The 27,936-nt window shown below is 31.3% G+C and overlaps 1 protein-coding gene across 1 annotated transcript; it reads right to left on the bottom strand.

The window, feature by feature from the left end:
- Positions 1 to 5,856: 5,856 nt before the first annotated feature.
- On the bottom strand, positions 5,857 to 27,671 carry LOC134716792 (uncharacterized). The gene is made up of 11 exons (XM_063579800.1): positions 27,609 to 27,671; positions 26,911 to 26,982; positions 26,347 to 26,418; positions 21,428 to 21,582; positions 20,738 to 20,881; positions 19,307 to 19,447; positions 13,325 to 13,435; positions 12,671 to 12,793; positions 9,967 to 10,038; positions 7,256 to 7,288; positions 5,857 to 5,912 (listed from the first exon to the last, which is right to left on the bottom strand). Exons 1-11 carry the CDS (start codon positions 27,659 to 27,661, stop codon positions 5,857 to 5,859), a joined length of 1,032 nt encoding a protein of 343 aa, XP_063435870.1. The 5' UTR covers positions 27,662 to 27,671.
- Positions 27,672 to 27,936: the final 265 nt, after the last annotated feature.

The raw sequence follows: 27,936 nt of genomic DNA, 5'->3' as shown, positions 1-27,936 counted from the left end.
TGGTAGAAATATCAAGACTCGAAACACCGAAAAATAGTGGATTTTTTTTAGAATTTTTGTCAAAGTCAAATAAATGGCCATGGTTTATGTTAAAGATGCACTATTCATAACTGCTCACAGAATGAGCCATTAGGAAAGAATTTTGAGTAAATATTGGATGAAAATATGGTATCATTGAGTGCCCAGGCTAAGAATGTAACAAAAACAGAGTGAGGAGAAAAAGGGGGGGGGGGATTTCTCTTTTTTATGCTATCATGTATTTCAGTTGTCTTAATTGAAATTGAAAGTAAAGTTAAGTTACATTTAATATGGGAATTTATTTTTTTCACCCTCCTGCAGTGAGGTTTGAACACGCTATATTTCGGGTGTAAGACTGTGCATCTCTCCACTGAGCCACAGAAACCATTGGTAAACAAATGAAATTTTAGACTATAAGTCACCTTCTCTGTAAGACTAAAAAATAATTTTGGGAGAACATAATCCAATTTCTTTTTCTTAAGAAGCTAGTTTTTGAAATTTATTATTTTTTCAAGCAAATATGTAAGAAAGTTATTCAGAAATGTTCGTTTTTTCGTCTATATGTCACTATTTCTATATCTTAGCGATACGATATCCAACATCCTCATAACCAGACACTAAAGAAACAAAGATTTGTTAATACTATTCCGACTTGGCTTACAATTTTAACTCATTTTAGATGTTCTCATCTCTCTTTTGCTATAAAAACTGACAAAACAAAACATGAAAATGCCTTGTAATTTGAGTTTTGTTTCAGTTGATACTCTATGAATCAGTTTTTTTGTATGTGTATGGGTTTAACTTACAGTTTTGATAGTATTCTTGTAAATGATTACGGCACAGTTATCAAAATTGTCATTTTAAAACAAAAAACAGCAACATTTTGTCTTGTGACATTTTGTGAAAATATTCTATTTAAAAATAAAAATAAAACAGTTTTCCCCAAAAAATGGGGTTGACTTGGTTTAATAAAATTAAAAAGGCCAGCTTAGAATCAAATATCCTGTTTTGTTGAGAAAACATGTATACTTTTTAACCCCACTATGATATAAACAAATAAAACTTTGAAACGGACATAAGCAAGATACTTGATTTGTTTATTGAAATTATTATGGTGTTTCAATGATGTGTTTTTAACACACAATGGAGTCCAACTTCCCTTCTCGCTAATTTGTTCCTTTTATTAAAATAAAAATATTAATACAAGAGCTTCTTAAGAAGAACCAAAATGAAGCTAGCATTACCCTTAAACTTAACGTTTCATTGTGAAGCTCAAAGAGGCATTCTTAACTAAGGGTACTAGGTGATGAAGTTGAAGGCACCACGGTTCAAAGCTATTGAATACGTGTGAAATACGTTCCGTCGTAACCACAATTCTGTTTTCTTTTCTTGGATTACATCATCCCCTTTTTATTCTTATGAACGAATGTGTACTTACAATGAACAGCATGATGGGAGTCACTGGTGGAACATAACCTACTCACCATTACAGAACACATGAGATGTCCCCCACTTTTTTAATGTAGTTTAAAATACGTTTCAGTTTTTGCGATTCTCTCATATTTGTTTGATGTGCCTGTTCCTTGTCGATTTGCGAGATTTGATTATCAGTAAACTACTATTGCCTTAATTTACAAAAAACATAAAAATATTAACTACAAACTATATGAAGTTCAAAACTTACAACTGTTGTTGCTTTCATGTATTGGAGAAGTCGCTAAAAAGCAAAACCGGTAAAGACATTTGCTATGAAATTTATAAGGAAAATATATTATCAATGGTTTTATCAAATACGTGAAAACAAAAAAAAAAACTCGTTTGGTTACGATTGTTTTGATTGGTATAATTGTTTGAATGGCAATGTATGAAATTGTGCGTGATTTACTCTCTGTAATGTAAACACATTTGTGGCGTTCTGCTGTTTTCCTCTCTTTGGTCGGGCTGTCGTCTATTTGACACATTCTTCGTTTCAATTCTCAATTTTATTATTCTATAATATGTTAATTCATGTGACAAATACGTAAATTTCGATTATGATATTGATTATCAGAGAATTTCGGTGAGTTTACTTATGAACCCATATTTTGCTATTATTCCTCGCGATCGCACAAGAGAGTAGTAAATGTCCTGTGCAGAATTTTTATAATTGCCACAAGCTACCTTTCTTAGTTTATTGTTCTATTTGTAAACACATATGTTCCAGTTGTCGTAACCATTATTCACTTAAAATCACTTAATAATAAAGTGTTATTAACTGGCTGTTTCTGTAATGGCACTGGTATAGATTCAAGGTTTGCTGTATTTGTCTTGAGACATGTAGGGTCGGAGATAAACACAGCTGACCGGGAGTCTGTACTAGTGCCAATACAGAAACAGCAAGTTCATAACACTTTTATTAAATAATCCAAATTTTTCAATACAGACTTGTTCTGAATGTTGTATTTCTGAGTAGCAACATTCCAGATGCACCTGCATACGGAGTATATATATTCTCATTGATACGATATTCCCGTGCTTGCATTTCCTATCATGATTTTCTTGATATAGGGTTGCTGCTCACAATGTAGCTTTTAGACCAAGAGTTCCAATTGATGAAGTTGAAATCATCCCTTCGTAAATTTTATGGACGCCCTCACGAGTTAGTTTATCGTTATGGAATAACTGTTTCACAAATGATATTGGATATGTTCCTTTCGTCGTAACTACAATCCTCTTCCCTTTCATGAATGTGACCGACCGAATTAGACTATTAACCGGATTTGTTATAACAAGAGAAACACGACGGGTGCCACAAGTGGAACCGGATCTGCTTACCCTTTCGGAGCACCTAGGATCACCACTAGTTTTTTATGGGGTTCTCGTTGCTTGTTTTTGAGTTTTTCATCCCTCTTTTACATACATCAAATGTTATTATAGGACCAATATTTCCAATACGGACTGGTAATAATGTGAATGCAGGGCCAATATTTCCAATTCGGACTGGCAAATAATATAGGTCCAATATTTCCAACACGGACTGGCAATGAATACTGAATTACATGCACAATATATATTTACATGCAATTCAGGATCCGTTGCCAGTCCATAATGGAAATATTGAAGCGGGCCAAAAAGCAATTTAAATCACGGGATTTATATGACCAGGACGACGTCACAAGTATGACACATAACGTTTTGGTAGTATCGGGTCTGTTTTCGTCGTATTATTTATTATTAGTTTTATTATCGACTTTTTTCACAAGGGACAACAAAATGGGAGTTATAAGTATAGTTTATCATGCTGACCGTCAGAACACATGATAATACCACCAGGTCTTTTTTTATGTAATGTTATACCTGGTCCATTTTTTGGAAATATCATGCGATTCCCTCATATTTGTTTGATACCTTGATTTACCGCTTCCGTATCGATTTACGAGATTTGAACATAGGTAAACATTAAACAACTGTTTCCTTAATTTAAAAACAAAATAATAATTATATCAAAACTTACAACTGTTGGTGCTTTCATGCATTGGAGTATTACCTTAAATGCAAACAAAGAAATGTGTAATTAAATTCATAAGGAAAATAATAAAAGTCTCAATTGATTAATTAGGTAGGATTGATAATTAGTTTACGGATAATATCCTTTTAGAGATGCTATTAACACTATTATTATTATTATTATTATCATTATTATTATTATTATTATTATTATTATTATTATTATTATTATTATTATTATTATTATTATTTTTTAAATTTACAGTGCATATATAGCGCTTATCTACATAAGCATTTACTGTAAGCGCTTTACAATGCATAAAAAACAATGAAAAAAGTACATAAAACAAATTTAAAAATCAAATAAAAATAGAAACCGTAAAAAAAAATACGACTAAATATATGAAAATTAAAACTCATTCATCAAAAAATATTTGAAAATAACCAATTTTGAAAAAAAATTCTTAAAAGCACATCAACAGGAGTGCTTCAATTTAAAACAAATTGACTAATAGCTTTATGTCTAAAAATTAAGAAAGTAAAAAAAAAAATGCAATAAAAAGTTAGTATGATACATAAAAAATATAAACTGAGATCGAATAAAAGTCTAAAACTGTCCGAGTATTAATTATGTGGACAAGCCTGTCTAAATAAATAAGTTTTTATGTTTTTCTTGAAAGCATTCACAGATTCAGTGTTTCGTCATTCTTTCGGCAAGTCATTCCATAAAACGGCGGCCGCTCTATCAAACTGTCTCTTTCCGTATGTTTTTGTTCTTACTATTGGTTTGACATATTGTTTTCTGACCGAAGAGTTCTTGTTGGATTGTAAATGTTAACTAGATCTTGAAGGTACACATGTGCTTCTTGTTTCAGAGCTTTAAACACATAAAGCAACACTTTGTATTTGCATCAATATGCTACCGGCAGCCAATGAAGAGATTTAAAAATTGGACTAACGTGTTCGTTTTTCTTCTTTCTTGTTATTAATTTTGCGGCGGTGTTTTGGACACGCTGTAATTGTAGGATTGCATTTGCGGGGAGTCCATATAACAATGCATTTCCATAGTCCAAGCGAGACGTCACTAAAGAGCAAACAAGTGTCTTTGCTGCATTCTCTGTAATGAATGGACGAATCCGACCGATATATCTGATCTGGTAGAAAAAATTTTGAGGTTGCACTAATCTGTTTGTCCATCGCCAATGTTTTGTCATCACTATAACTAAACTATAAACACGGGTTATGCTCTTCTAATATATTTTATGATGGTATAATACTAAACATCTAACATCATTCAATCAGTTTAATTGAAGTCTGGAGCTGGCATGTCAGTTAACTGCTAGTAGTTTGTTGTTATTTATGTATAATTGTCATTTTGTTTACTTTCTTTGGTTACATCTTCTGACATCAGACTACGCTTGAATTGCATTTTAAATGTACGTATTGTTATCCGTTTACTTTTCTACATTGGCTAGAGGTATAGGGGAGGGTTGAGATCTCATAAACATGTTTAATCCCGCCGCATTTTTGCGCCTGTCCCAAGTCAGTAGCCTTTAGTCTAAGTTAGTCTTGTATTATTCTAATTTTAGTTTCTTGTGTACAATTTGGATATTAGTATGGCGTTCATAATCACTGAACTAGTATATATTTGTTTAGGGGCCAACTGAAGGACGCCTCCGGGTGCGGGACTTTCTCGTTACATTGAAGACCTGTTGGTGACCTTCTGCTGTTGTTTTTTTTATGGTCGGGTTGTTGTCATTTTGATACATTCCCCATTTCCATTCTCAATTTTATAACGCGTCATCAAAACAAAGCTATGCACCGTACAAACAACACATCGAAATTTGTTTTGAAAACTGGTACACAATCAACAACTACATAATAACCTAGATAAAAAGCTGGCCGTTGATAACTCTAAATCATTGAAAGATAGTTGAAATTTAACTACTTCTGGTACTGGGAATGGAATAAAATTTTATATTTAAGACTAACTTTATCGATAACAAGAGTTACGAAGACGCTGTAAATTACAATTAAATACTTAGTCGAGGAAAGACCTTATGTTTTTTTTTATTTTATAATATGTGACAAGTGCGTACTTATTAAACTGTTTTCGGCACATTAATGTCTGTTTATCGATTAACAAAATTTCTGGTATTTTCCTTACAATCGGACAAAAGAGTAATAATTGTCGATGAACGAAAACTTTTCTAGTGTTAAATCCCGTCTCGGTTTTTTCTTTAAATAATGCAATTTTTTTATACATTGAATTGTCCCTCCTTATCGATATGCCATATTTGAACATCGGTAATCCAATGTTGCTTAAATTTACAAACAAAAATAAACTATAAACTATATCCATTTAAGAAACTTACAACTGTTGGTGCCTCCATGCACAGGAGTAAAAACTTAAAAGCAAAGCAAACAAAGAAATGTGTTATTAAATTTATAAGGAAAATATATTATCAATTGTTTCAACTTTTACGCCACAAAAAAATTACGTAATGCTGACGTTTATAATGCATAGGTTTAATATGTTTAATTGTTTGCATGACAATGTATACAATTGTGCGGGATTCATTCACTGTTTTGAAGATCAATTGGTGGTCGTCGGTTGTTTTCTTCTCTTTGGTTGGGAAGTTGTCTCTCTGACCAACTCTCCGTTTCAATTCTGCTTCTCTATTCTCATTTTATTATTCATCCCTATGTTGGTTCAATTGACATGTACGTTCTTATTAAGTTTTGAAATGGTTTTGTTTATCAGCGAATTATAGTCTGATTATCGATTAACATTTTTCTGGTATTACGATCACACCAAAGAGTACCATTTATTAATAACCAGAAACTAAACAAGTTACACAACCTAACTTTCTTGCATCTAGTTTATAGTTTTATCTGTAAAACACAACAGACACCCACAGATATGTCCCATTTGTCATTATCATATTTTCGTTCTCCTTTTTCGATTGCAAAATCACTTTATTAGTCTTATTTTTGAAATTTTACTTACATTCCGCAATTCAATGGGGGTCACTTATGAAGTAAATTCTACTAGCTCTTTCAAAACACTTTAGATTTACATAAGTTTGCTCTGTGGCGTTTACACCGGTCCTACGCTATTTTTAAATCATGCGATTCCCTCTTATGTGTTTGAAACTTCAATGTGTCTCTTCCTTATTATTTTGCCTGGTTTGAACATAGATAAACTGTTGAGGCTTTAAGGCTTTGGAATAGTAGTAAATTATATTTGTATCGTCCTTATTAATAAACGAAATTTAAACATAGGTTAACAGTAAACAACTGTTGCCCTAATTTACGCACCAAAATATAACTACAAATACTATACAGTTTGAAACTTAGAACTGTAGATACTATCGTACAATCGAGTACTCGCTAAAAATCAAAGGAAACACAAATTGACCACACACGACCAGAGATATGTTCCAATTATTATTCCCATACTGGGGTTTGTTTTCTCGAATAACTTAATTAGTAATATTATCGAATTTTCACTTACAATGACCAACAAAATGCGAGTAACTAGTAGAGCATATCTAGCTTACCCTTTCAGAACTCCTGAAATTGCGCAATATTTCTATGTAGTGGTAAATCCTCTCTCGTTTTTTTCTTGAAAATCAGGCGATTCCCCCTTATTTGTTTGTTATTATCAATTTACGAAATTTTTACATCAATACACTACTGTTGCATCAATTTTACGAACCAAAAATTAAGTATAAAATCTTATACTTACAACTCTCTGTGCTCTCAAACCTTGAAATACTCGCTGAACAACAAAAAATAGTGAAATGTGTAGTTAAAATCATAAGAAAAATATAATATCAGGGCTTGATCAAATATGCAACAACAAAAACAATTAATGTCATTGAAATTTACTGGATTTTCCATTTATACTAAGTGCAAATTACGAATTTTTCACACAATAGAACACAAAGATTGAGATCGTATGGTTATGAAGAAAGGACACTGGCAGTTTAAAAATCGAAGCTCTCCATCGTAAACAAGTCAGGAGACATTAAAGGTTAAGACCATCAACTGAATTTTGAAGTTTATTTGGGTGGAGGGCCAGCTGTCAAGTTGAAGATAGAAATTTAGATAAAATTGTCTATAACAAGTCATTGGACGGAAGCTATCTTTTGAAGAAAAATACAGCACCTAAAATGCTAGAGACAAAACAAACATCCTTCAATAACATTTAGTCCTTTTAGTATACAAATTCGTATGTTGCATTTTCATAAAGATTATCTGAAGAAGCGTAAATTTCCATTTGATTTCGTAAAGTGTTGTGTCCATTCCCGAGTCCAGCAATATAATTCATGCTGTAATAATTTCTTATTTGTTCTCTGCAAATGGGATCATATTCAGTCTTCTCTGTGAGCGGGACCATTACCTGACTACAAGCTTTATTTCAAGTTTCTATCAACATTGCACTTTTTCTGTTGAACTTTACCTGTCTAACACCATACCATCCAAGTACTGATCGTTTGTATAAATATATTTAGTAGCTTAAGGATTTTCGCTTGTCTTCTTTTGAAATTTCTGTAAGACTTTTCGGGAACCTCTGGTTTATCCATTTGATTGCCTTAACATTTTTGCCCATTGACCCCCATTTTTATTTTATAAATCTTTTACAAGTATAATTTTAAGCCATCTGTAACAGTCTCATAAAATCTTTGTTATTCTTTAATAGTATTTAAGAACTTAAACTTTTCAATGATAAAGCTGAGAATATTTTCCCGCCAAAACGTCAATGAATTTTATCTCAAAAACAAGCAAATTGACCTGTATATATATTTTTGGCTTTTTGGTTCCTTTATTAATTACTATCAATATATACTAGTCTTATGGAAAGCTAGTTATTTTGAAACTGAGTAGCAATTCTTAAATGCCTATGTCATTCTATGTCATGTCGTGTGTACTATTATTTGTCTGTTTGTATTTTTCCGTTTTAGCCACGACGTTGTCAATTTATTATTGATTTATGAGTTTGACTGTCCGTCAGGTACTTTTCGCCTCGGCCTTCTTCCATAATTTGCTAATATAATTTCCTCAGGGACCACTAAAAGAGATCAGAGTTAGCAAATTTTGTTTGCCTTAACACAAAGATTGTTACTGGGGGTATTTTCAAAGAACGATATTGGCGCTCTTTAAAATCTATAATAGTATTTATTTCAATGGATGTCTTCATTCGATCGAAACTGACTGTGAATATTCCAGTGAAACTTACATTTAATCTCAAACTAATTCCAACATAAATTGTTTTAGTTCTGATGTAAAGCATTGTGCCCTTTATATACACAGAAAAAGTCCCATAAAATCTAACTTGAGGAAATTACAAAATCAGCATTCTTAATTTCCTATTTAAGGTCAAGTTACAGTAAATGGGCTATGTCACAGATTTCAGTAAAATTTGGCTTACAACTCTGGCTCGATGAACTTCAACTGAAAATCGAAATAATATTGCAATTTTCTCAATTATCATTTGAAATATTACTGATTGAATTCTTACAAAATGGGTGATCATTTGTATAGAAAGCACATAAAATCGTCGAAAACCCTTCAAAAATCTGTCTTAAAATCGCCAAATCTATACATATATTCACCCATATTAAAATAAATCAATCTGCAATTTTTTCAGATAATAAAAGAGATAAATGTATTATTTTTTTCGATTTTCAGTTGTAGTTTAACGAGCCAAGGTTGTATGCAATTTTTTAGCAAAATCTGCGACATATTACATTACTGTTTCTTGACCTTAAATTAACATTGAAAAGGGGGGGGGAGGTAATTCCGCAAAACATGAGTCTTATTTTTGGTCCTTTTTTTGTTGATTTTCTTGACATTTATGTAAAGTACGATAGGGTTATAAGTTTGTAAATGACGAAATTATATATTCTTCTGTTCATGAAATGTACAAAACCGAAGTGTTATGGGTAGTTTTATTTTGTATGTGCATTTTTCATTAAAGAAATTGCAAATTTGAAGCTCTGTGACCATTTTGAAAAACAATGGATTCTTTACCTTGACATGTTGAAAAATTCAATAAATGGTTAACTAATGAATTACGAAATCTAGATTATAGGTTATAATATGATATGAAATAACATCTAGAGTTGTTTGTTATACTCTAAAGACCGATAAAAAAATAAATACATTCTGATGAATGGGAGCGGTTTAGTTATAAATTTTTATCAACTTTTATTGATATTTATGCCTTTTTTGCTATCTCCCTTTTCAATGCAAATTTCCATAGGAATTTTAATGTTGATTTTTTTTTAGTCTTCCTCAAGTAAGATTTTATGGGATGTTTTTCTGTGCGTATTTGGGGTATTATGCTAAAGTTTAAAACTTAAAAATCTTCTGTTGCAATTAATTTCATGTAAGGGTCAAATTTATGCTAGATTGACTAGACTAGAACGTAATAAGTTAAATAGGAGATCTTACCATGTATATCTGAAAGAGACACGTCGATCGTATGATTGTAAGCAGCATGACGTGGTTGTTGGTATACCTTTTCTTAAAAAAGTTATACAATACAATTATTTTTCTTTTCAAAATCAAAATTCAATATGGTAGAATGTCATACTCTAAAAACTATATGTATAATAGTAATATGTATGGTTGTCAATCTTTCTCATCTTTAAAACCTCAATTTATACCATAATTGTACCGCTACTAAAGTCAAATAATGCGCTATGAATAGGCAATGCTCATATTATTATTTTATCTCGTGATATTAAAAGATTATTTATATTGAAATGCTTACTATGTATTTCCATTTCGGGTTATGCTCGTTAATAATGAAAAATCATCAATAAATTTATGTTTCCCTATTCTTAAAAGTATGACCTTCAAATCAGTGTTATTGAATTCTGGAGCTGGCATGTCAGTAACTGCTGTGTTATTTAACGTTTTATTTTCATTTTGTTAAGTTTCTAATGTAACCTATTTTGAAATCGGACTCTGACTGCTTTTGGACTGAGATTTAGTGTGTGTATTTGTGTGTATGATTTTTTTCTACATTGGCTAGAGGTATAGAAGGAGGGTTGAGATGTAAAAAAACATGTTCAATCTAGCTGTATTTTTTCAGCTGTCCCAAGTCCGGAGCCTTTTGTCTTTTTTTTAGTCGTGTATGATTTTTAATTTTAGTTTCTTGTGTATATTTTGGAGTTTATTATGACGCCCATTATCACTAAACTAGTATACATTTATTTGAAATATTCCCCATTTGCATTCTCTATTCTATTATCAGTTATTTGCAATTTTGTAAATCTACAACCCATTGGTAGCTTTTGCACTTGAAATTGGCAAAGAATATCACTTCCTAAATGAAATATGCAACTAAATAAACATCTTTTGTCCTTGCAAGGGCCATGGTAAGTAACTGTTTTTAATTTGAATTACAGCTCTGTGGTATTTATTTTTATAAATTCATTTGGACTAAATCAAAATTCAGTAGAAAGTTTTAAGAATTTCGGGATATGAATAATTCATAATTAAGCTTTTTAGTTTTGGTTTGATAATTTGTTTTATAAATAATAATAAACCGTAGAAATCTAAAGCAGGCTGTGCAAGTAAAGATCTTGAAATGTCACCACAAATGAATTCGAATACAATGATTTAGAAGGCAATACATCTGAATTGTATATATCTTAGATCTTATAACAGACGATCAGACGATGCTTACACATGATCTTTGATTCAGTTCCACGCAGAATATCAACAAACATGATATGTTTGCGTTATCTCGAGTCGTATAAATAACCAAAAATTGGGAAGCATGGCGTTCAATTCGCGAAAAACAAGCATTCATTTTTTAAATTTTAAACCCATATTGAATTTAGAATAAGGAGAAATATTATGGTGTGCACAGCACTTACGTTCTTACTGATATTTGACCTCGAGCATCGTTGTCAGAATTAATTGTCGGAATAAGCACCAGGTACTTTAAAATTTGTCATTTAATGTTATATTCTTTTGATATAAAAAAAAGAAGATGTGGTACGATAACTAATTAGACAACTCGCCCACAAGAGACCAAAATGACACAGAAAATAAAACACTATAGGTCACCGTACGGCCTTCAACAGTGAGCAAAGCCCATATCGCAAATTCAGGCATAAAAGGCCCCGAAATGACAATGCAAAAAAATTTAAAACGAGGAAACTAACGGCCTTATTTATTTTCAAAAAATGAACGAAAAACAAATATGTAACATATAAACAAACGACAACCACTGAATTACAGGCTCCTGACTTGGGACAGGAACATCCATACTTATGGGTTGGGTTTAAACATATAAGCGGGATCCCAACCCTCCCTTAACATTTGAAAGTGGTATAACAGTACATCATAAGAACGAACTATACAAATCAGTTGAAAAAGGCTTAACTCATCAGATGGACAAACATACAAGTGTACGTTGCCAGGTACTTGTACATCCCGACAACCAAAAGACACCAGGGACATATCTGAGAGTACTCGCAGTTAACTGACAGCTAGTTCAAAGCCATGAACAACTTATAAAACAATCGTGCATCTAGGACTTATTAATCAATTCGTACACTTTTAAGATAAAAGATAAAGTTATATACTCTTGAAGAAAAATGAAATAAGAAGGTGATTAATTCTGGCATTGGGATTGTCAGGATGTCTATCTAAATGCATTCGTTCAATTTGGAGTAAATCTAGTTACCAGTATTCAAACTTTTTTTACGAGCTATTGGATATATAAAGGCAACAGTAGCATACCGCTGTTCTAAATTCATAAATCGAATGAAAAAATAAAATCCAGGTAACAAACTAAAACTTAGGAAAGCACATCAAATATAAGAGGAGAACTACGAAAAGAAACACAACACTCAAATGTAACACACACAGAAATAAACTATACTATATCTATGGCCATGTTATTTGTTTTATGGTTGCTTGCAATATTTAGGTGTTTGCTTTGAGGCTGTAGTGTTGTTAGTGTTCTTTTTTGGTTTGGTTACAATTTTTAAATTTCAATTTGAGATGATGATGTTTTTCGACTTTAAAACACTACACATTTGTATATATTGTTTGTAATATTTTTGTACATTAAACAATTAAATATAATTTGCACGTGGGAAATTTTCTTGCCACCAGAAATGTCTAAAATACCTACCTCTACGTCTTGACAGAAAAAGCAAAAAACAACATCCTGCACATGCTGTGTTAAATGCAAGTGCAGCAACGATACAACTCATTACTCCAAGTAAAGTCACTTTATGAAATATGTTCGTATCCACTAAAAAAAGAACAAACGGTTATCGAATAAGAAATTCAAAACCAACCTAAAATCATACACAATTTGAAAGGATTTTCTTTTATATTCGTAACCTTTGTCAAAGATTCACACACAAACATATTGATCAAACAAATCGATGGAAAATGTGTCTTTAATGTATTAATCTGTTGCTAGCAAAACATGTAATAAAAGTTATTCATGTTTTAAAATGAACCGTCCACAGTGCAAATAATTTACTTAATGTTTGATTGTTTTTTAATATTTTGAAAATATTTCTCAAGTTTAATATATTTTCTATTCTAAATGAAATTATAATCGACAAATCAAGAAAAAAAATGTTGAAACGAAAATATAAACTGACAACCTTTTCAAAATATCACTATTTTTTTAAAGAAGGCTTTTATTAATAACAACTCATATGATATATTGGTATACTACTGCTTTGTGTAGCTTGAAATAATTTTCGAAGGCATTACCAAAAACAACATAATGCTCTTAAAGTTTGTTTAAAAAAAAAGATATTTAACTTACGTTTATCCCCAGTAATTTGCACTGGTGGCGAGTTTGTTGTTCCGATTGTGTTTTTTTTATATTCAGTTGTTGTTACTGTAACTATTTCTCTTTCAATGGAAGATGTTGTCTCTACAGCATAATAGAAAACAAGAAACTACAAAGATTCTTATATTCTGTTTATTGATTTTTATAATCAATAATGTTCTCCAAATGAACATGGATAACAATTATACTAAAAAGATTTAAATTAAAATACCAATCTTCAAGGTAAATTAAATGAACGAGTGAATTTTCCGGATATTTAAAAAATGGTGGGTTAAACTGGTTTTTTTTAGGCTTACGAAATCTCCAACTTCTATTACAGTTATACAATGTATATAGTTCTACGATATCGAAAAAATGAAGATAAGCAACCCAACTGATATATTCAGTAAATGGACATTTATCAACATTCAGCGGCCAAAATTGTGTAAACGTAATGATTAATCAAACCAACTTACAAACACATAAATTAAGACGCCAACGAAAAATGTGCTGTCGTTGTTTGTAAAGACAAAGACACTGACAAAGAAGTTTTTTGTAGTTTATAGTATATTGAAAAGGAAGTCAATAACAAGTTTTTGTGGTATTTTGTGTCGAAACAAACAGCTCAAGTGAAATATGGAAACATGTATAAGGGTAAACAAAATAGAAAAAAATGTCTGTAACATTTTGTGTCTTAATCCCAATTACAAACGATTAAACTGGTATTAGAGATTTCCAATAAAATGAAATACGTACGCACGTGACGGGACCAGTTATTGCTTACCAATTATTTTTGTTAAATGCGTTACTCAAGTTTTAACTAAGAATCCTAAACTATGAAACCCATTCATAACAAATTTTATCAATATCAAATATTTCTAAGATGATGAAAAACGAAAGAAATCATGATTTTTATATATCACGTGATTATTGAGATTCCCGCCTAAACTTCACTGTCATAAGACCACGTATATATACGTATCTTTACCTATCATACGATACATTGGAGTTGTCTTTCATGGTTTTGACAATGACTTTGATTTTCAGATATAATTGCAAAATTTAATGAACCTATTATTTGATATTTGTATTGATTTTGTTTGTCGTTATCAGATAGAATTTTCTTTTCGATTTTTAATGTTTTATAATATTTAATTTCCGTGGGTAATAATTTATATAGATTTTGTCGTAATTTCAGAAAAAAAATGAACTTAAAATGTTAATCAGAATGTGTCTCAGTTAAAGTTGAAAATTGGGATTGCATCATACTTTATTAAGTATCATTTCAAACGTTCTCTTCTTCTTCTCTTAATCTCCTCAATTTATAATCTTCTAAAAACAAATTCAACAGGGAAAGCGTACGTCAACGGGAAGTGAATATTTTTAAAAATAAACCATTACAGGTCATTTACTTCTTTAAATTTGAGTAGTTGACATATACTTTTCTTTCAAATGAAAGTCAACGAACATTAAAAAAAGAAAATTGTAGTTGATAATAATGTGCGTAAATAAATGTGTACACCAGTCCGTTATATAGATTGTAATTTAGAAGGTGTACTTGATTATCAATTGATGACTACTAACCTGCATTGACCACTGTGGATAGTAAACTATCAACTTATTATAGTAATTGGCTAAAAATATCCTGTCCCCAAATATTTCTAATTAAAAGTGGATGAGAATGTCATTTCACATAGTTAATACATTTTTGGGACTACTATTATGTCACTTCAGTCTTTGTGGGAATTTTCTTTTACTCGTATTTATTCAATTAGAAGTAGATTTTAAAGCTATCGCATATATTGATTGAGTTAGCGAAAATTTTAAGTTTCAACTTTTGTCTCGCTTTGGAGGTATATATATATATATATATATATACGAGTCTAAATTGAAAACTACGTTCAAACCTATGACTGCGTTGGATAAAAACCGCAATTTTTATACGTGTGCATGTCAAACAAATTTCGTTGTAGAAGGGTCTAAAAACAGCACAAACAACATTTTCCAAAAGACCAAAAGAGTGAAAAAGTATATTTAAACAAAACGCATTTGACTAACAGGTCGAACAACTGATGTTCTTTAACCCTGCTGACTGCCATTGACGATTGCCAAATAAAATTGATCACAAGATGTAACAAACTGGATCTCAATATAAATTTAATACGTCACAGAAAAAAAAAAGTTGTTAACTTGTGGACAGGATTTTGTGCCACAAACATTCGGTGTCAATATTTCTTTAGTACATCCATATATATATGTAAAAGTGACAACTATGCGACAGATCCAAAGACAGAATCACCAGTGATGGTGTTACACGACTGAAGAAAAAACACATTTTATATTCATAATTATATACTTGTATATGGGATTGACTGATAGCAGGCTAGCCTCGAATACAAATTCAATTATTCTGTTGGACCCCCTGATCGAATGACTTTAAGACTGTTTTTTTCGGCTTCTCCACCAAGCATGATGCATTCACGAGCAAGAGCAGGTATTGGTTTACTCGTAGAAAGACAAGTGTTTCTGTATAGTTATTACGCTCTCTTGTTAGCTAGCATATGAAAGTGCGACTCTTAATTGTCGGGCATGTTTAAAAAGTTATATGTATTTATCATTATAAATAATTTTCATCATCCTCAATATACATGTAATATTTGTCGCTGGATATAAGACATACATCAGTATCATCATCATCATAAGTGCTATAACTTGAGGCATAATCTTCGTCGTAAGTGTATGTATTATATATAGCTTCTTAGTATAACGTAAGGTTTAATTCTTATTTTATATTTTAGCCAGTTTATGTCGAGAACTTACAATTATATTTTACGCATGCATATCTATGATACATAGTTTTTATAAATATCCAAGCCAATGGAGATCATAGAAGAATGTTTATCAAATGATCATGATCACAATTAAACAGATAGAAAGGGATTGACTCATGAGACGGAATCGAAGCATACAAACAGCTAGCCATTTCTAGTATTTCCAAATAATCTCCATGTACCGAAATGATAGTATTCACAGCTGCTGAACACTATCTTTAAAACAACTACAACTAATAAATAAAGAATAATTATCCCGTTTATAATATTTATTTCGTACTGTTACACCATTGTCCTAGTACGGATGTGACTGTCCCAAGTCAGAAGCTTTTATTTCAGTGCTTATCGTTTGTTGTTGTGCTTTCGTTGATTTTTTTACATTAATTTGGCTGTTAGTTTTTGTTGTTTTACATTTGTCATTTTGGAGCCTCTTATAGCTGACTATGCTGTATAGGCTTTGCTCATTGTTGTAACCCCTTCGTTGGACTATAGTTGTTAAAATTTCTGTGTCATTTGTTCTCTTGTGATGAGTTGTCTCATTGAAAATCATACTACACCTTGATTTTTGTATATATCACAAATTAAGAATAAAAAAAATCATAGACAGTCTAGCAAAGCGAGACCTTTTGTCATGTCAAAAGTACAGAGTATCTGTAGGACCATTAGTGGTCATAATTGTAGAGCAGATTTAATGTACTGCCCATGTGTCCATTAGATTACACGTCAGTATCACATTTCTGTATTCAGTGAGCTACTAAATCACGGGAAAAATATAATTCAGTTTGTAGTCTTAATTTTTTGAATCACATGCGAGATGCCTAATGTTCAGACATTGTTGTTTTTAAAATGTATTTATCAAAGTCAAACGACAATCATTTTTTGTTTCGTGCAATACAGTTCGTGATTATGGTCGGATCCAAGATAAGATATGCAAAAAACAATTTGGATAATTATACGCTAAAAATGATATTGTGGAAAACATGAGATTTTAAAACTTATTTAGCTATCGAAAATGGGAAGTACGCCCTCTACCCGTGTATCCTCGAATGCAATTTTAGGTTTACTTGAACAAAAACATCGCCCCGAAATTTGGTAAAGGGAGACGAGAAAGTACTTTTGAAAAATATTTCTGCCCACATCAAATTATCTTCAATTAAATTATATAAAACTATTATTTTGTTTTAAAAGTCGAGTACCCCTTTTACATTCGGGTGTGTTGGAATTTACTTTAAACGTTAAATCTTTTTAAAACAATAAAACGGCAACCTTCGCGCTTCGGAATTCGTTATTTTAATATTTGTATGCTAAATGTCGTCTTGGTAGTTTTTAAAATTCGTAATGTGAGAAGAACTTAAATATGGGTTAAGTGAAATGACAAAAAATGATGGGTGTGTTTGATTACAAGTTGCTAATTTACTTGTTTCATGATAGTATTTATGTCAATAAACTCATTCAAAGTTTAATAACAAAATATTTAAAGAGTAAAAAAAAATAGTTGGGGTTGATTTTAACAGAAGGCATATTCCAGCAACAATACGTGTTCAAAGAGCAAAACATGCATGCAGTGTATGCTCCCCTCCGTCATGCTTCAATGCAGTAGGACGAAATACGTTGAGTTAGGTCGGTTATGTCGAGTAAAGTCATTTTATTGGAAATCTCTATTATGAATTAAGTATTTACATATCTAACTTAAAAAAATCATAAGTTGCTCAATTACAAACATGATTAAAATAAAATAGCCTTGGTAGATGACCATTTTCTTTTCATTTGGAGGAGAATTTTGCTGTTGACAGTAGTTTTTGTTTACTAAGCATTTACAGTATTTATCCTTATTGGTGTAATTGTTTCTTGCCAAGTCCTGCATTTTGTAGGACACAAATAATCACGTTCATCCTGTCTTGGGCAAGGTCAATTTTATATTTAAAACGAGTTCAGAAAATTCATTTCCAACATGTATTTGTCCGCCAATTTCTAAGCTGTTAAATAAGTGGCATCTTCTGAAATCTCAATCGATGGAGCTATTCAAGGCATCGAACATTCATCGTCTTTGGAGACTACACGTGTTTTTTTCAAATTTAATATGAAAAAAAAGGCATCATTTGTTTTACTTTAAACAATAAACAACATTTTTAGAATTAGAAACTGATCATGAACAGGTTTACAGTACGTGACGTTTGGGGGGAACACGGCATGAATTTAATCCAAACCGGGTTTAAACTACAAAAAAAAACCCATTCATTTCAATCAACAAGAACGTGTTGAGAACATTTACACTAGCTCAATGTGAACATGAACTAAGTTGATAGTACATCACTGAAAATTGATACCATAAGTTCAACATAAGTATTTTCTTTAAAAGATGCTGCAAAATCTCAAATATTTTATTTCAATCGCTCAATGTAAATAATAAAGAAGCATCGAATGCACAAAATTAAAAAGTATCATTTTCATTTATCATCATAACTTTAATTTTTACGATATAGATAACAACTGTGCATGCATTTGATATACAATGGATGGGGAGAATTTTGTTTATACGTGTACGTATCAGAAAAAATCATCATGAAAAACTGACAATCAGATCTAAAAATTAAAACCTATTAGATTTCATGTTGTTTTTTAAACAAGTATACTATCTTGTGTTATAAGTATTGTTAGAAATCGTACTGTTGACTGTTTTATTGGTGATACATACCCTTACGATGTTGTGCTCTTTTCGTGCCAGTACATCGATTGTTGCCATTTTACTTTCTCAAGTGATCGAATATTCTCATTCTTGTTTATAAAGAAACAGCCGCGTACTTTGTTCTAGGGGGGGGGGGGGAGTCGTTATTATAATATTTTATACTGATTATCAATCGATCAAGATTCATCTGGAATAGTTCCTTCAAAAGTGCTGAAAATTCCCCGTAAAACAAATGGGATATAACAAGAGATAGAGATACAGCATCTCCCATACGCTCGGTCTTGAAAAACCTTAAAATACGCTTGATCTACAACCTATAGGTGACAGGCGAAGGATTACGATCGGCAAAAATGAGAGAAGTTCAAACTTTATCTTTTGTTCAAGTGAGCTTAAAACGGGAATGCGCAAGAACAGCAGATTATTACAATACTTATTAATTATTAGCATGCATTGACCTACTTTTCATGTCTGTGGAAAACCAGGTACGAACATCTTGTTCACTATCTTTAACTGTGATTATGGGAATTAATTCAGTTGTCTTTTTAATTTTTGTAGAAACTGCTGTTGTCGTTGGTGACACATCAACTTCAGTAGAAGTCTCTATGAAAATATTAAAGATTTGATATGATAGGTTAGCAGACATTAAAATATAGAATATATAAAAGATAGAACGATTTATAACTGTTCGGTAACTACGTTGCTCTTTTGTCAACCAAATTTATATGAATGCATGTTAACACTGTGATTGGAGACAAAAATACAACATCGACTGAATATATTTGCTCATGCCGCGAAATAAATCAGGTGTTGAAAATTATGAAATAATTTTACAAAAAGTTGAAGTGAATCGAATATTAAAATTGGAATCAATTAAGCAATCTTTAGTTCTAAACCCATTGTCAATTTTTTTTCGTACATTGTTTTGGTATAAATTAGACCGTTAGCGTTCTCAATTTAATTGTTTCATATTTTTCTTTTTTCGGCCTTTAATAACAGATCATACGGTATGGGTTTTTCTCATTGTTGACTGTTGTACAATTACATATAATTTCTTACATCAACTTTATTTGAACTTTGATGGAAAGTTGTCACATTGGCGATCATACCTCATCTTCTTATTTGCATAGTGTAACAGATAATAGAGAGAAAACATTGTATTCCCTACTTTTTTTTTAAATTGATTCATCCGTACAAAACTTGGTGTGGTTTAGGACAATAAAAACCTTACAAAATGCATAATCTATCACTCACACACTGTGATACAAGTGTCCTGAGAGTTTCAGATTACTATTAAACAAGATTTAATCCATCATTTTCTACATAAGAAAATGCGTTTTCAAATTTAAGCAATATGGCAATTGTTATCTGTTCGTTTGATGCATTTTAGCTTTTGATTTTACCGTTTGATTAGAGATTTTCCGCTTTGAGAGTTTGAAATATTTGATATTTTACTTTTCACCGCCTACAGGCTAAATAGGGTGAAGGGTACTACTGCGAGTAACTCAAACTTTTCCTTCCGTTCACGTGAGCTTTAAACGGGAGTCGTTGTTATTATATTTTATACATATTGCCAATCATTGAAGAACAATTGTATTTCAAGAACAAAGCAAACCAAGATTCATCTGGAATAGTTCCTTCTAAAATACGTGCTGAAAATTCCCTGTAAAACAAATTCAATATTACAAGAGATAAAAAGCATCTTCCATACGCTCGAAGTTTAAAGACTTTAAAATACGCTTTATATACAACCTCTATTCGACAGACGAAGGAATACGATTGGCAAAAATGAGAGTAGTTCAAACTTTATCTTTTTTCAAGTGACCTTCAAACAGGAATGCACAAAAAGCAGAAGATTTTGAAAATATTTATTAATTCTTAGCATTAACATACTTTTCATGTCCGTTGAAAACCATGTATGAACATCTTGTTCATCATCTTTAACTGTTGTTATAATTGGAATTAGTTCAGTTGACGTTTTAATTTTTGAAGAAACTGATTTTGTTGTTGGTGACACTTCAGGCACAGTAGAAGTCTCTATTGAAATATCGAAGATAATAGGTTATATATAAACAAAAGGCAAGATACAAATTAGGTTGAACGATTATTTTCTTTTTACGTACTAGATTTCTCTTTTGTGAACCTTAGTGGCAATTTGAGTGAATATATCTTAACACTGTGACTCGACAAAAATACAGCATCCAATGAATATATTGTTTATGCTGGGGAATAAATTTGTTGTTAAAATAATTTCAAACACAGGGGAAATGATAAAAACAAATGATTTAAGGCCACAAAACACTACTGACCTTATGTTTACAAATATAACAGAAAGGTATACAGTAATCATGCATATTCAAAATATTAACACGAAATTACTTCAGTTAGACGTGTGAATGTAAATATTGGAACAATCTCAGTAATCAGTGAACATTTAGTCGGTTTATATATATGTTTTTGATTTTCATCTGTTAATTACAAAAAAAAGTAAAAGAAACCATGGCTTATCTTTAACTGTAGAAAATAATCTAATAGTATTGAAAAAGAAACAATGAAGTCTGAATGAATTGTATTCTAACATACCAATACATTCCTCCACATCCAACAGATCTTTTATTTGTTGGCCATTCAGATCTGAGCAAACACCGCCATCTATAATAGTTTTTGATCTTTGTAAAATCCAATGATGAAATGGTCGAATTTTACAGTTGCATATGATATTGTTCGATAGCAAGGATCTGAAATGAAATAAACATCATATGTATAGTTTGCATCCCCACTTATTCAAATCGCTAGCCTTCATTAGAGATTGGTCAATTTTTAAGATACATCTTTATGTTACCAAAATGTTTATGAAAGTATAAGGGGATACACTGAATTGATAAGACTTCAGTCATAAGTATAGACCGATGTACAAAACTTGGTCGCAGTATTTATGAGGATTAACGGATATGAAGCTTAAAAGTTTTAGTACACATGATTAACTGGCATGATTTTTTTGTTTGTTAATGTCTCACATGGATTTCGGACCAGAATTGCAAATTCCTTTGCTTGAATTTCATTTATAGTACTTCATTTTGGTTGATTCTCGTTAAATAATCCGAATATGTGTAATGACAACTGTGGAAATTATTTTTGTAACAGAGTTCTACCAAATTTAAGTGTAAAGATGATTGAATTAATCCAACATAAAAAGAAAAACCACTATTGACCAATCAAAACATTTACGATATGTTCGTGGATTAAGAAAAACTTGCATTCTCGTGGATATTGGATTTCGTGGTTTTACTTGCAATTGCTGCTTACACAGCCGTAAGTAAATTTGTAATTCGTTGACTATTTGAATTCTTGGTTCACCTGTACCCACGAAACCCATAAAAATTAATATCAATGCAGAAATTATTGCGATGTCTTGATTATAACTAAAATTGCGACAGGTTTATCATTGCAAAAGTTTAAACATGCTTTGTATATATGCTATTTTGTGCTTCTTTGTACCACAATGTTGACTGATATACCCCTTTTTTTGACATTTGTACTAACTGTGTCTGTTTGTTTTGTTTACACATCGTTGGCAATAAAATGGAATTTAATGATACTGTCATACCCATGAGAGGTTTAACTAAAAATGCCAGTACCAATTCAGGAGTATGACAGTTGTTACCCATTCGTTTGATCTGTTTAAGCTTTTGCTTTTATAAATTGATGAGGGACTTTATTAATAGTCGATGTTCCCATTAATAATGGTACACATCAATGTTGTCTGCCAGTTTAAAGTCCATATAAACCTATTACCATGTGAATAATAAAGTTTATAAAAAAGAAGAAGTGGTAGGATTGCCAAGGAAATAACTATCAAAAATTAACAACTACAGGTCACCGTACGGCCTTCGACAATGACCGAAGCCCATACGGCATAGTCAGCTATAAAAGACAAATATGTAACACATAAAAAACGACAACCACTGTTTTATAGGCGACTGACTTGGACAGTCACATAAATACATAATGTGGTGGGGTTGAACATTTTAGCGGGATCCCAACCCCCTTAACCTATGACAGTGGTAAAACAGTATAACATAAGAACAAACTATCAAAATCAGTTGAAAAAGGCTTAACTCAATAGATGGATAAAAATTCCAAGTGGACGTTGACGGGTACTTTGTCCATCCCAACAACAACAAAAAACTAGGTACATATCTGAGAGTACTCGCTGATAACGGACAGATAGTTCAAAGTCTCTAACAATTTAAGACAAGTTTGATTTTAATTTACTGATAACTTAATCGTATTTGGCACAACTTTTTGGAATTTTGGACCCTCAATGCTCTTCAACTTTGAACTTGTTTGGCTATATAAATATTTTGATATCAGCGTCACTGATGAGTCTCATGTAGACGAAACGCGCGTCTGACGTACTAAATTATAATCCTGGTACCTTTGATAACTAATTAATCAACATTTATGCCAATGAAAACAATATTCAATGATCTCATTACAGCGTTGAATTAGTTAACTTTTAGAATAAATTTATTCAAAGGATTGACAAGTTTACCAGGATCGTTTCTAGATTTTCGTGCACGGTTAACAACATTTCCGTAAAAAAGAGGATGTGCTATCCCGTTAGAAATTATTTTTCTACAGGAACAACTAAACTTCAAAACCAAATCTATGGACAAATTTCGTAAATGTTTTAAGTAATTTGTTGCTAACGAAATCCCTGGTTTAATGATTTACCAGTATATCAAAAAAATCACAACAGACACGGACGTAGCGAACGAGCTATGAAATATAAACACCGTAAGATGGTACCAAAGGAACATCACTATCCAGAAAGGAAAAATTTACAATAGGAAACAAAATATTGTCCCTTTTGTCTTAAATTTTAGTGTGGAGTTTCCAGTTTAAGACTGAATTATCAAAATATAGGAAAGGACAGTTATTACCTTTTAAATTTGATTTATTTTAAGGTAAGATACTTTGGGTTAATTGCAGCAGTATATTGAGGAAATTCTTGATTGTTGAACGAAAAAATATCATCAACAGAACAGTAAGTGTTATTGAATTCATCAATGAAATGCAATTCTGATGGTTCTGTTATGTCATAAACTGTGATCCATAACAGTACAAAAACAAGTCTGCTATCGAAGGGGCACAATTAGTGCCAATATGGATACCTACAACCTGTCGATAAATTTTATTTTCAAGGAGGACGTTAACAGTTTCAATCAACTCATCACACCTCCAGTTAGTATAGCTGGCATGTTTACCTTTCTCATTATAGAAAAGGTTTTTAATGAGTTGCTGCAAATACATTTGCATTCAGATTTACTTAGAACCATCTAATTAATCTTGTTTGATAAGAATTGAAATGTAAAGAAAGGAAAAATCAAAACTGTTAACAGAATCAAAAGGATCATCAAAAGCACGTAATTTATCTAAAACACCCAAAAACATTAAATGCCACTATGTTCATATATTTTATTACAATAGTTTGTGATAAGTTCGTTGATGGTAGTTAAGGAACTTGTTAAAAGCACTGAAAGATTTGTTGTAGAACGCTTACTAGAGCCCGAAATTTCTTGAAGTGTATTTTTTATTCTGGAAGTAGACGTATTATGTATTCTTGAACTTACTTCTACATTATTTTCAAAATGTGCTGTTCTGTTATCTACAATATTCATACTTCATACTAGATTTTTCCCGTTTACACCATTTTTTACAAAACAAGGAAAAAGCTTCATTTGTGACTTGACGACCCTCTTTCCAATCTAATTAAGATGAAGAACGATATTTTGGTCCTTTTTTCAAAACAAGTTTTCAACCTCTCTGTCCTAGACTATATTGAGGTCCCCTGTGATACCATTGCCATAAGAATCATATTTAAACTTCAACGATTCACAGTTTTACAGTTTTGCTTGTTATTATTTGAAGAAGAAAAAAACAAGCGAACAAACAAACAAGTAAGAACGTTAATTTATGAATTGAGGCGCTCTCTGATCGTTGTTTCAAACTAGTTTCTTTGTTGTTCGAAAAACGTGTTCCTATATTGTTGATGGTATAAAATTCCTGAAACTAATATCTAGTCCAAGGTTACAATGTTGAGAGTTAAAACGTTCTTACGACACCAACCCACAGTAGGTAAAATGAGTATTTTTTGTGTTTTATTATTTCTGATTTATTTTGTATTTTTTGTATTTTCATATTCTTGTCTTTCGTTTTTGCTTGTGTGATTTATAATTATGCTTTTTCGTAAATCTTAATTGACATATTTGCATGTCCTCATAGTAAATAAGATTAAATCACAATATTGCCTGATAAACCCCTCTTTTTGATATTTTAACCTAATATGTCTGTTTGTTTTGTTAACACATCATTGTCAAAATAATGAAATTTGATGTAGTGATAAAAGGGTTGCGTTATTTGTTATTTGTAATATTTGTTGACCAACTTATTATTTTGTATACTATATATATTATGTTGCTCTTGTTGCAGAACCTGTGTGCCTGAGTGTTTTGATAAACTTGTCTTGTCTTGGTTTGGTCTTATGACTATTTTGAGCGCCACTGATGAGTCTCGTACAGACAAAACGCGTGTCTGGCATATGGAATTATAAGCCTGGTACCTTTGATAACTATTTATACCACTGGGTCGACGCAACTGCTGGTGGACGTTTAAATCCAGAGGGTATCACACAACCCAGTAGTCAGCACTTCGGTGTTGACATGAATATCAATTATATGGTAATTTTTATAAATATTTCTGTTTACAAAAGTTAAAGTTAGCAGACATCGCCGGACGACGACGACGAACGACGGACGCCAAGTGATGAGAAAAGTTCAAATGGCCCTTTGGGCCAGGTGAGTTTTAAAAGGAGATGTGTTTTGATTTGCAATAAGACAACAATCAAGATTCTATAGATCATCGTATAGTCTTTGAAAATGTAATATATCTAGTTAGCTATTAAAGACCTCTTAATTTAAAGAATCCTTATAAATAAACTTTCTGTAGGCTTGTAGTTCGATCGGAATAAAATCAATTATTTTTGTGAATGTTTTACTTGTAAATTTGTTTCACACGGTTCATGTTCATATTGTATTTCGTAAAAACAGAAATTTGAGTTTTTTTGAAAGATTGAATGACAAGCATGCGACATCATCGCTGTCGTCCTACTTGATAGAAAAGAAGCAATAATTATACATTGAGAGACGACAAATCTTGATCGTTTGTTTAAATAAATTAAAACGGTTCGATTAGAGCTAAAAGTTGCATCCTAGCTATGAAGCTCTACACTTATTAAGAACACACATTTTTATGCTTTCAAATCCTGTATATTATTCAAAGGGATTTTGTTTTGACTACCTGCGCATATTTAAATAAAACGAATCTGAATCTAAATTCCCATATTGCTCAATGAGATTAATAATATTCAATATTGCAATAATACTGGTTGATTTGTCTTTTTTGTGGTTTTCAACATAACTGTATAACAAATAACTTACAAGTAAAGTAGTTCTGGTAAGTCACCAAATGCGTTTTGCTCGATTTCTATAATATCATTTCCTTGCAGAATACTAAAAATAGAATAATCGTTCTGCTTTCTTACATGCTTGTAATATTCCGAACATGAAGGGTTGATAAAAACAAAGCTACAGTATGTGTAACAGAGTATTAAAACGTTAACAAAAGAAATATATTTTAATATAAGTTAAATGATTTAGAAATCTAGAAATTTAGAAGTCTTAGTTCAAAATTGGTGATTTAAACTGTGCTTTGGCGTTCCACGCCCCAAAGAAAATTAATCAAATAGGCCGTCAGAGTCAGACGTCACAACACACATTTCGGAAACAACTATTGTCTATAAACATTTTTGGTGTTTGATGTTTTACAACTTCATTATTAAATATTCCTTCTAAATATTTTTGTTTGAGCGCCACTTACGACTAACGAGTCACCGGTGTACGGGTGAACTACGGTATCTGACTGAATTTAAATAAAAACTAAGAATATAACACTTTGATGACGCAGTATCATAAAAAAAAAATTGTATATATAAAATCACTTACATAACATTTAGTTTAGGCATATCTATAAAGGTGTTACGTTTGATTGTCTTCAGCTCATTGTTTTCTAAATTTCTATAAAACAAAATCAGTAAATCAAGTTTCATATACATGTTGTATAAAATGAATAAAAAAATCTTCAAAAGTCACTCTGATACTAATTGATATAACCTATAAATGTCTGAAATAAAGTAAATCATTAAATAATATGTTATCAAAAAGTGAGAACTAGTATTTTCATGATCCTTGTTCTTTGCATTTTTTGAAAGCTTTAAGCAATGAAACTGTACTTCTGTTTACCGGGGTTATAAAACCATGATTAACTTATTATTAACTTCTAAAAACGCCTTTATTAAGCCATGCATATGACTGTTCTTTTCAATTTGTTCGGATGATTGATAAAGAATTTAGTCAGATTTTTTTTTTTTTTTTTTTTTTTTTTAAATATTGACATTTCTTTGGATTTCGGTATTTTCGTTAACACTTTTTTATGCAAAGAACTGTGATGGTACGACTCAAAGTCGAAGATAACAATGAACGACAGGCTATTGTTAGAGTTTTGTAATTAATACAATTTGTTTTCAATTTACAAGATATTATATTTACTACAATAAACTATTGGTAGGTCTATAACTGATGTTTATGAGGCAACATGTTGCTGTAACAATGACATTGCCAGTACTGTATTCAGTTAAACTTACATTTTTTCAACTGCTGTTAAACCTTTGAAAGCTTCACTTTGTATTTCCAACATGAAATTGTTTTGAAGATTCCTGTCAAGAATTTGGTAATAACTTAGCCATTATACGCTAGTGAAAAATATCATAAATAAACACAATTTGAATGCATATATTCATGTCTCTTTTCAAACAATACTTTATTATTTTAACTAATTTAATTCGGACGTCATGGACAAGTCTTTTATAGAGTAAACGTGAATGTGGCGTAAACATTTAGATAGAGAAGGGACATGGTTAATGTGTCAAAAGACAAAAACCCTACTAAAGAGCAGAAAACTGCTCGAGGCCA

The sequence above is a fragment of the Mytilus trossulus genome, chromosome 4, assembly GCF_036588685.1.
Source record: "Mytilus trossulus isolate FHL-02 chromosome 4, PNRI_Mtr1.1.1.hap1, whole genome shotgun sequence".
Lineage (NCBI taxonomy): Eukaryota > Metazoa > Mollusca > Bivalvia > Mytilida > Mytilidae > Mytilus > Mytilus trossulus.
The sequence above is the reverse complement of the archived record's forward strand: the minus strand, read 5'-3'. Positions and strand labels throughout refer to the sequence as shown.

Bases quoted from the DNA above. Each gene is read 5' to 3' on its own strand.
- LOC134716792 (XM_063579800.1), bottom strand. From the start codon at position 27,661: ATGTTGGAAATACAAAGTGAAGCTTTCAAAGGTTTAACAGCAGTTGAA. The intron at 26,419-26,910 runs GTAAGTGATTTT...TTCTATTTTTAG, and splicing joins ATGCCTAAACTAAATGTTAT to TATTCTGCAAGGAAATGATA. The intron at 10,039-12,670 runs GTAGGTATTTTA...AACTTTTTTAAG, and splicing joins TTTTCTGTCAAGACGTAGAG to AAAAGGTATACCAACAACCA.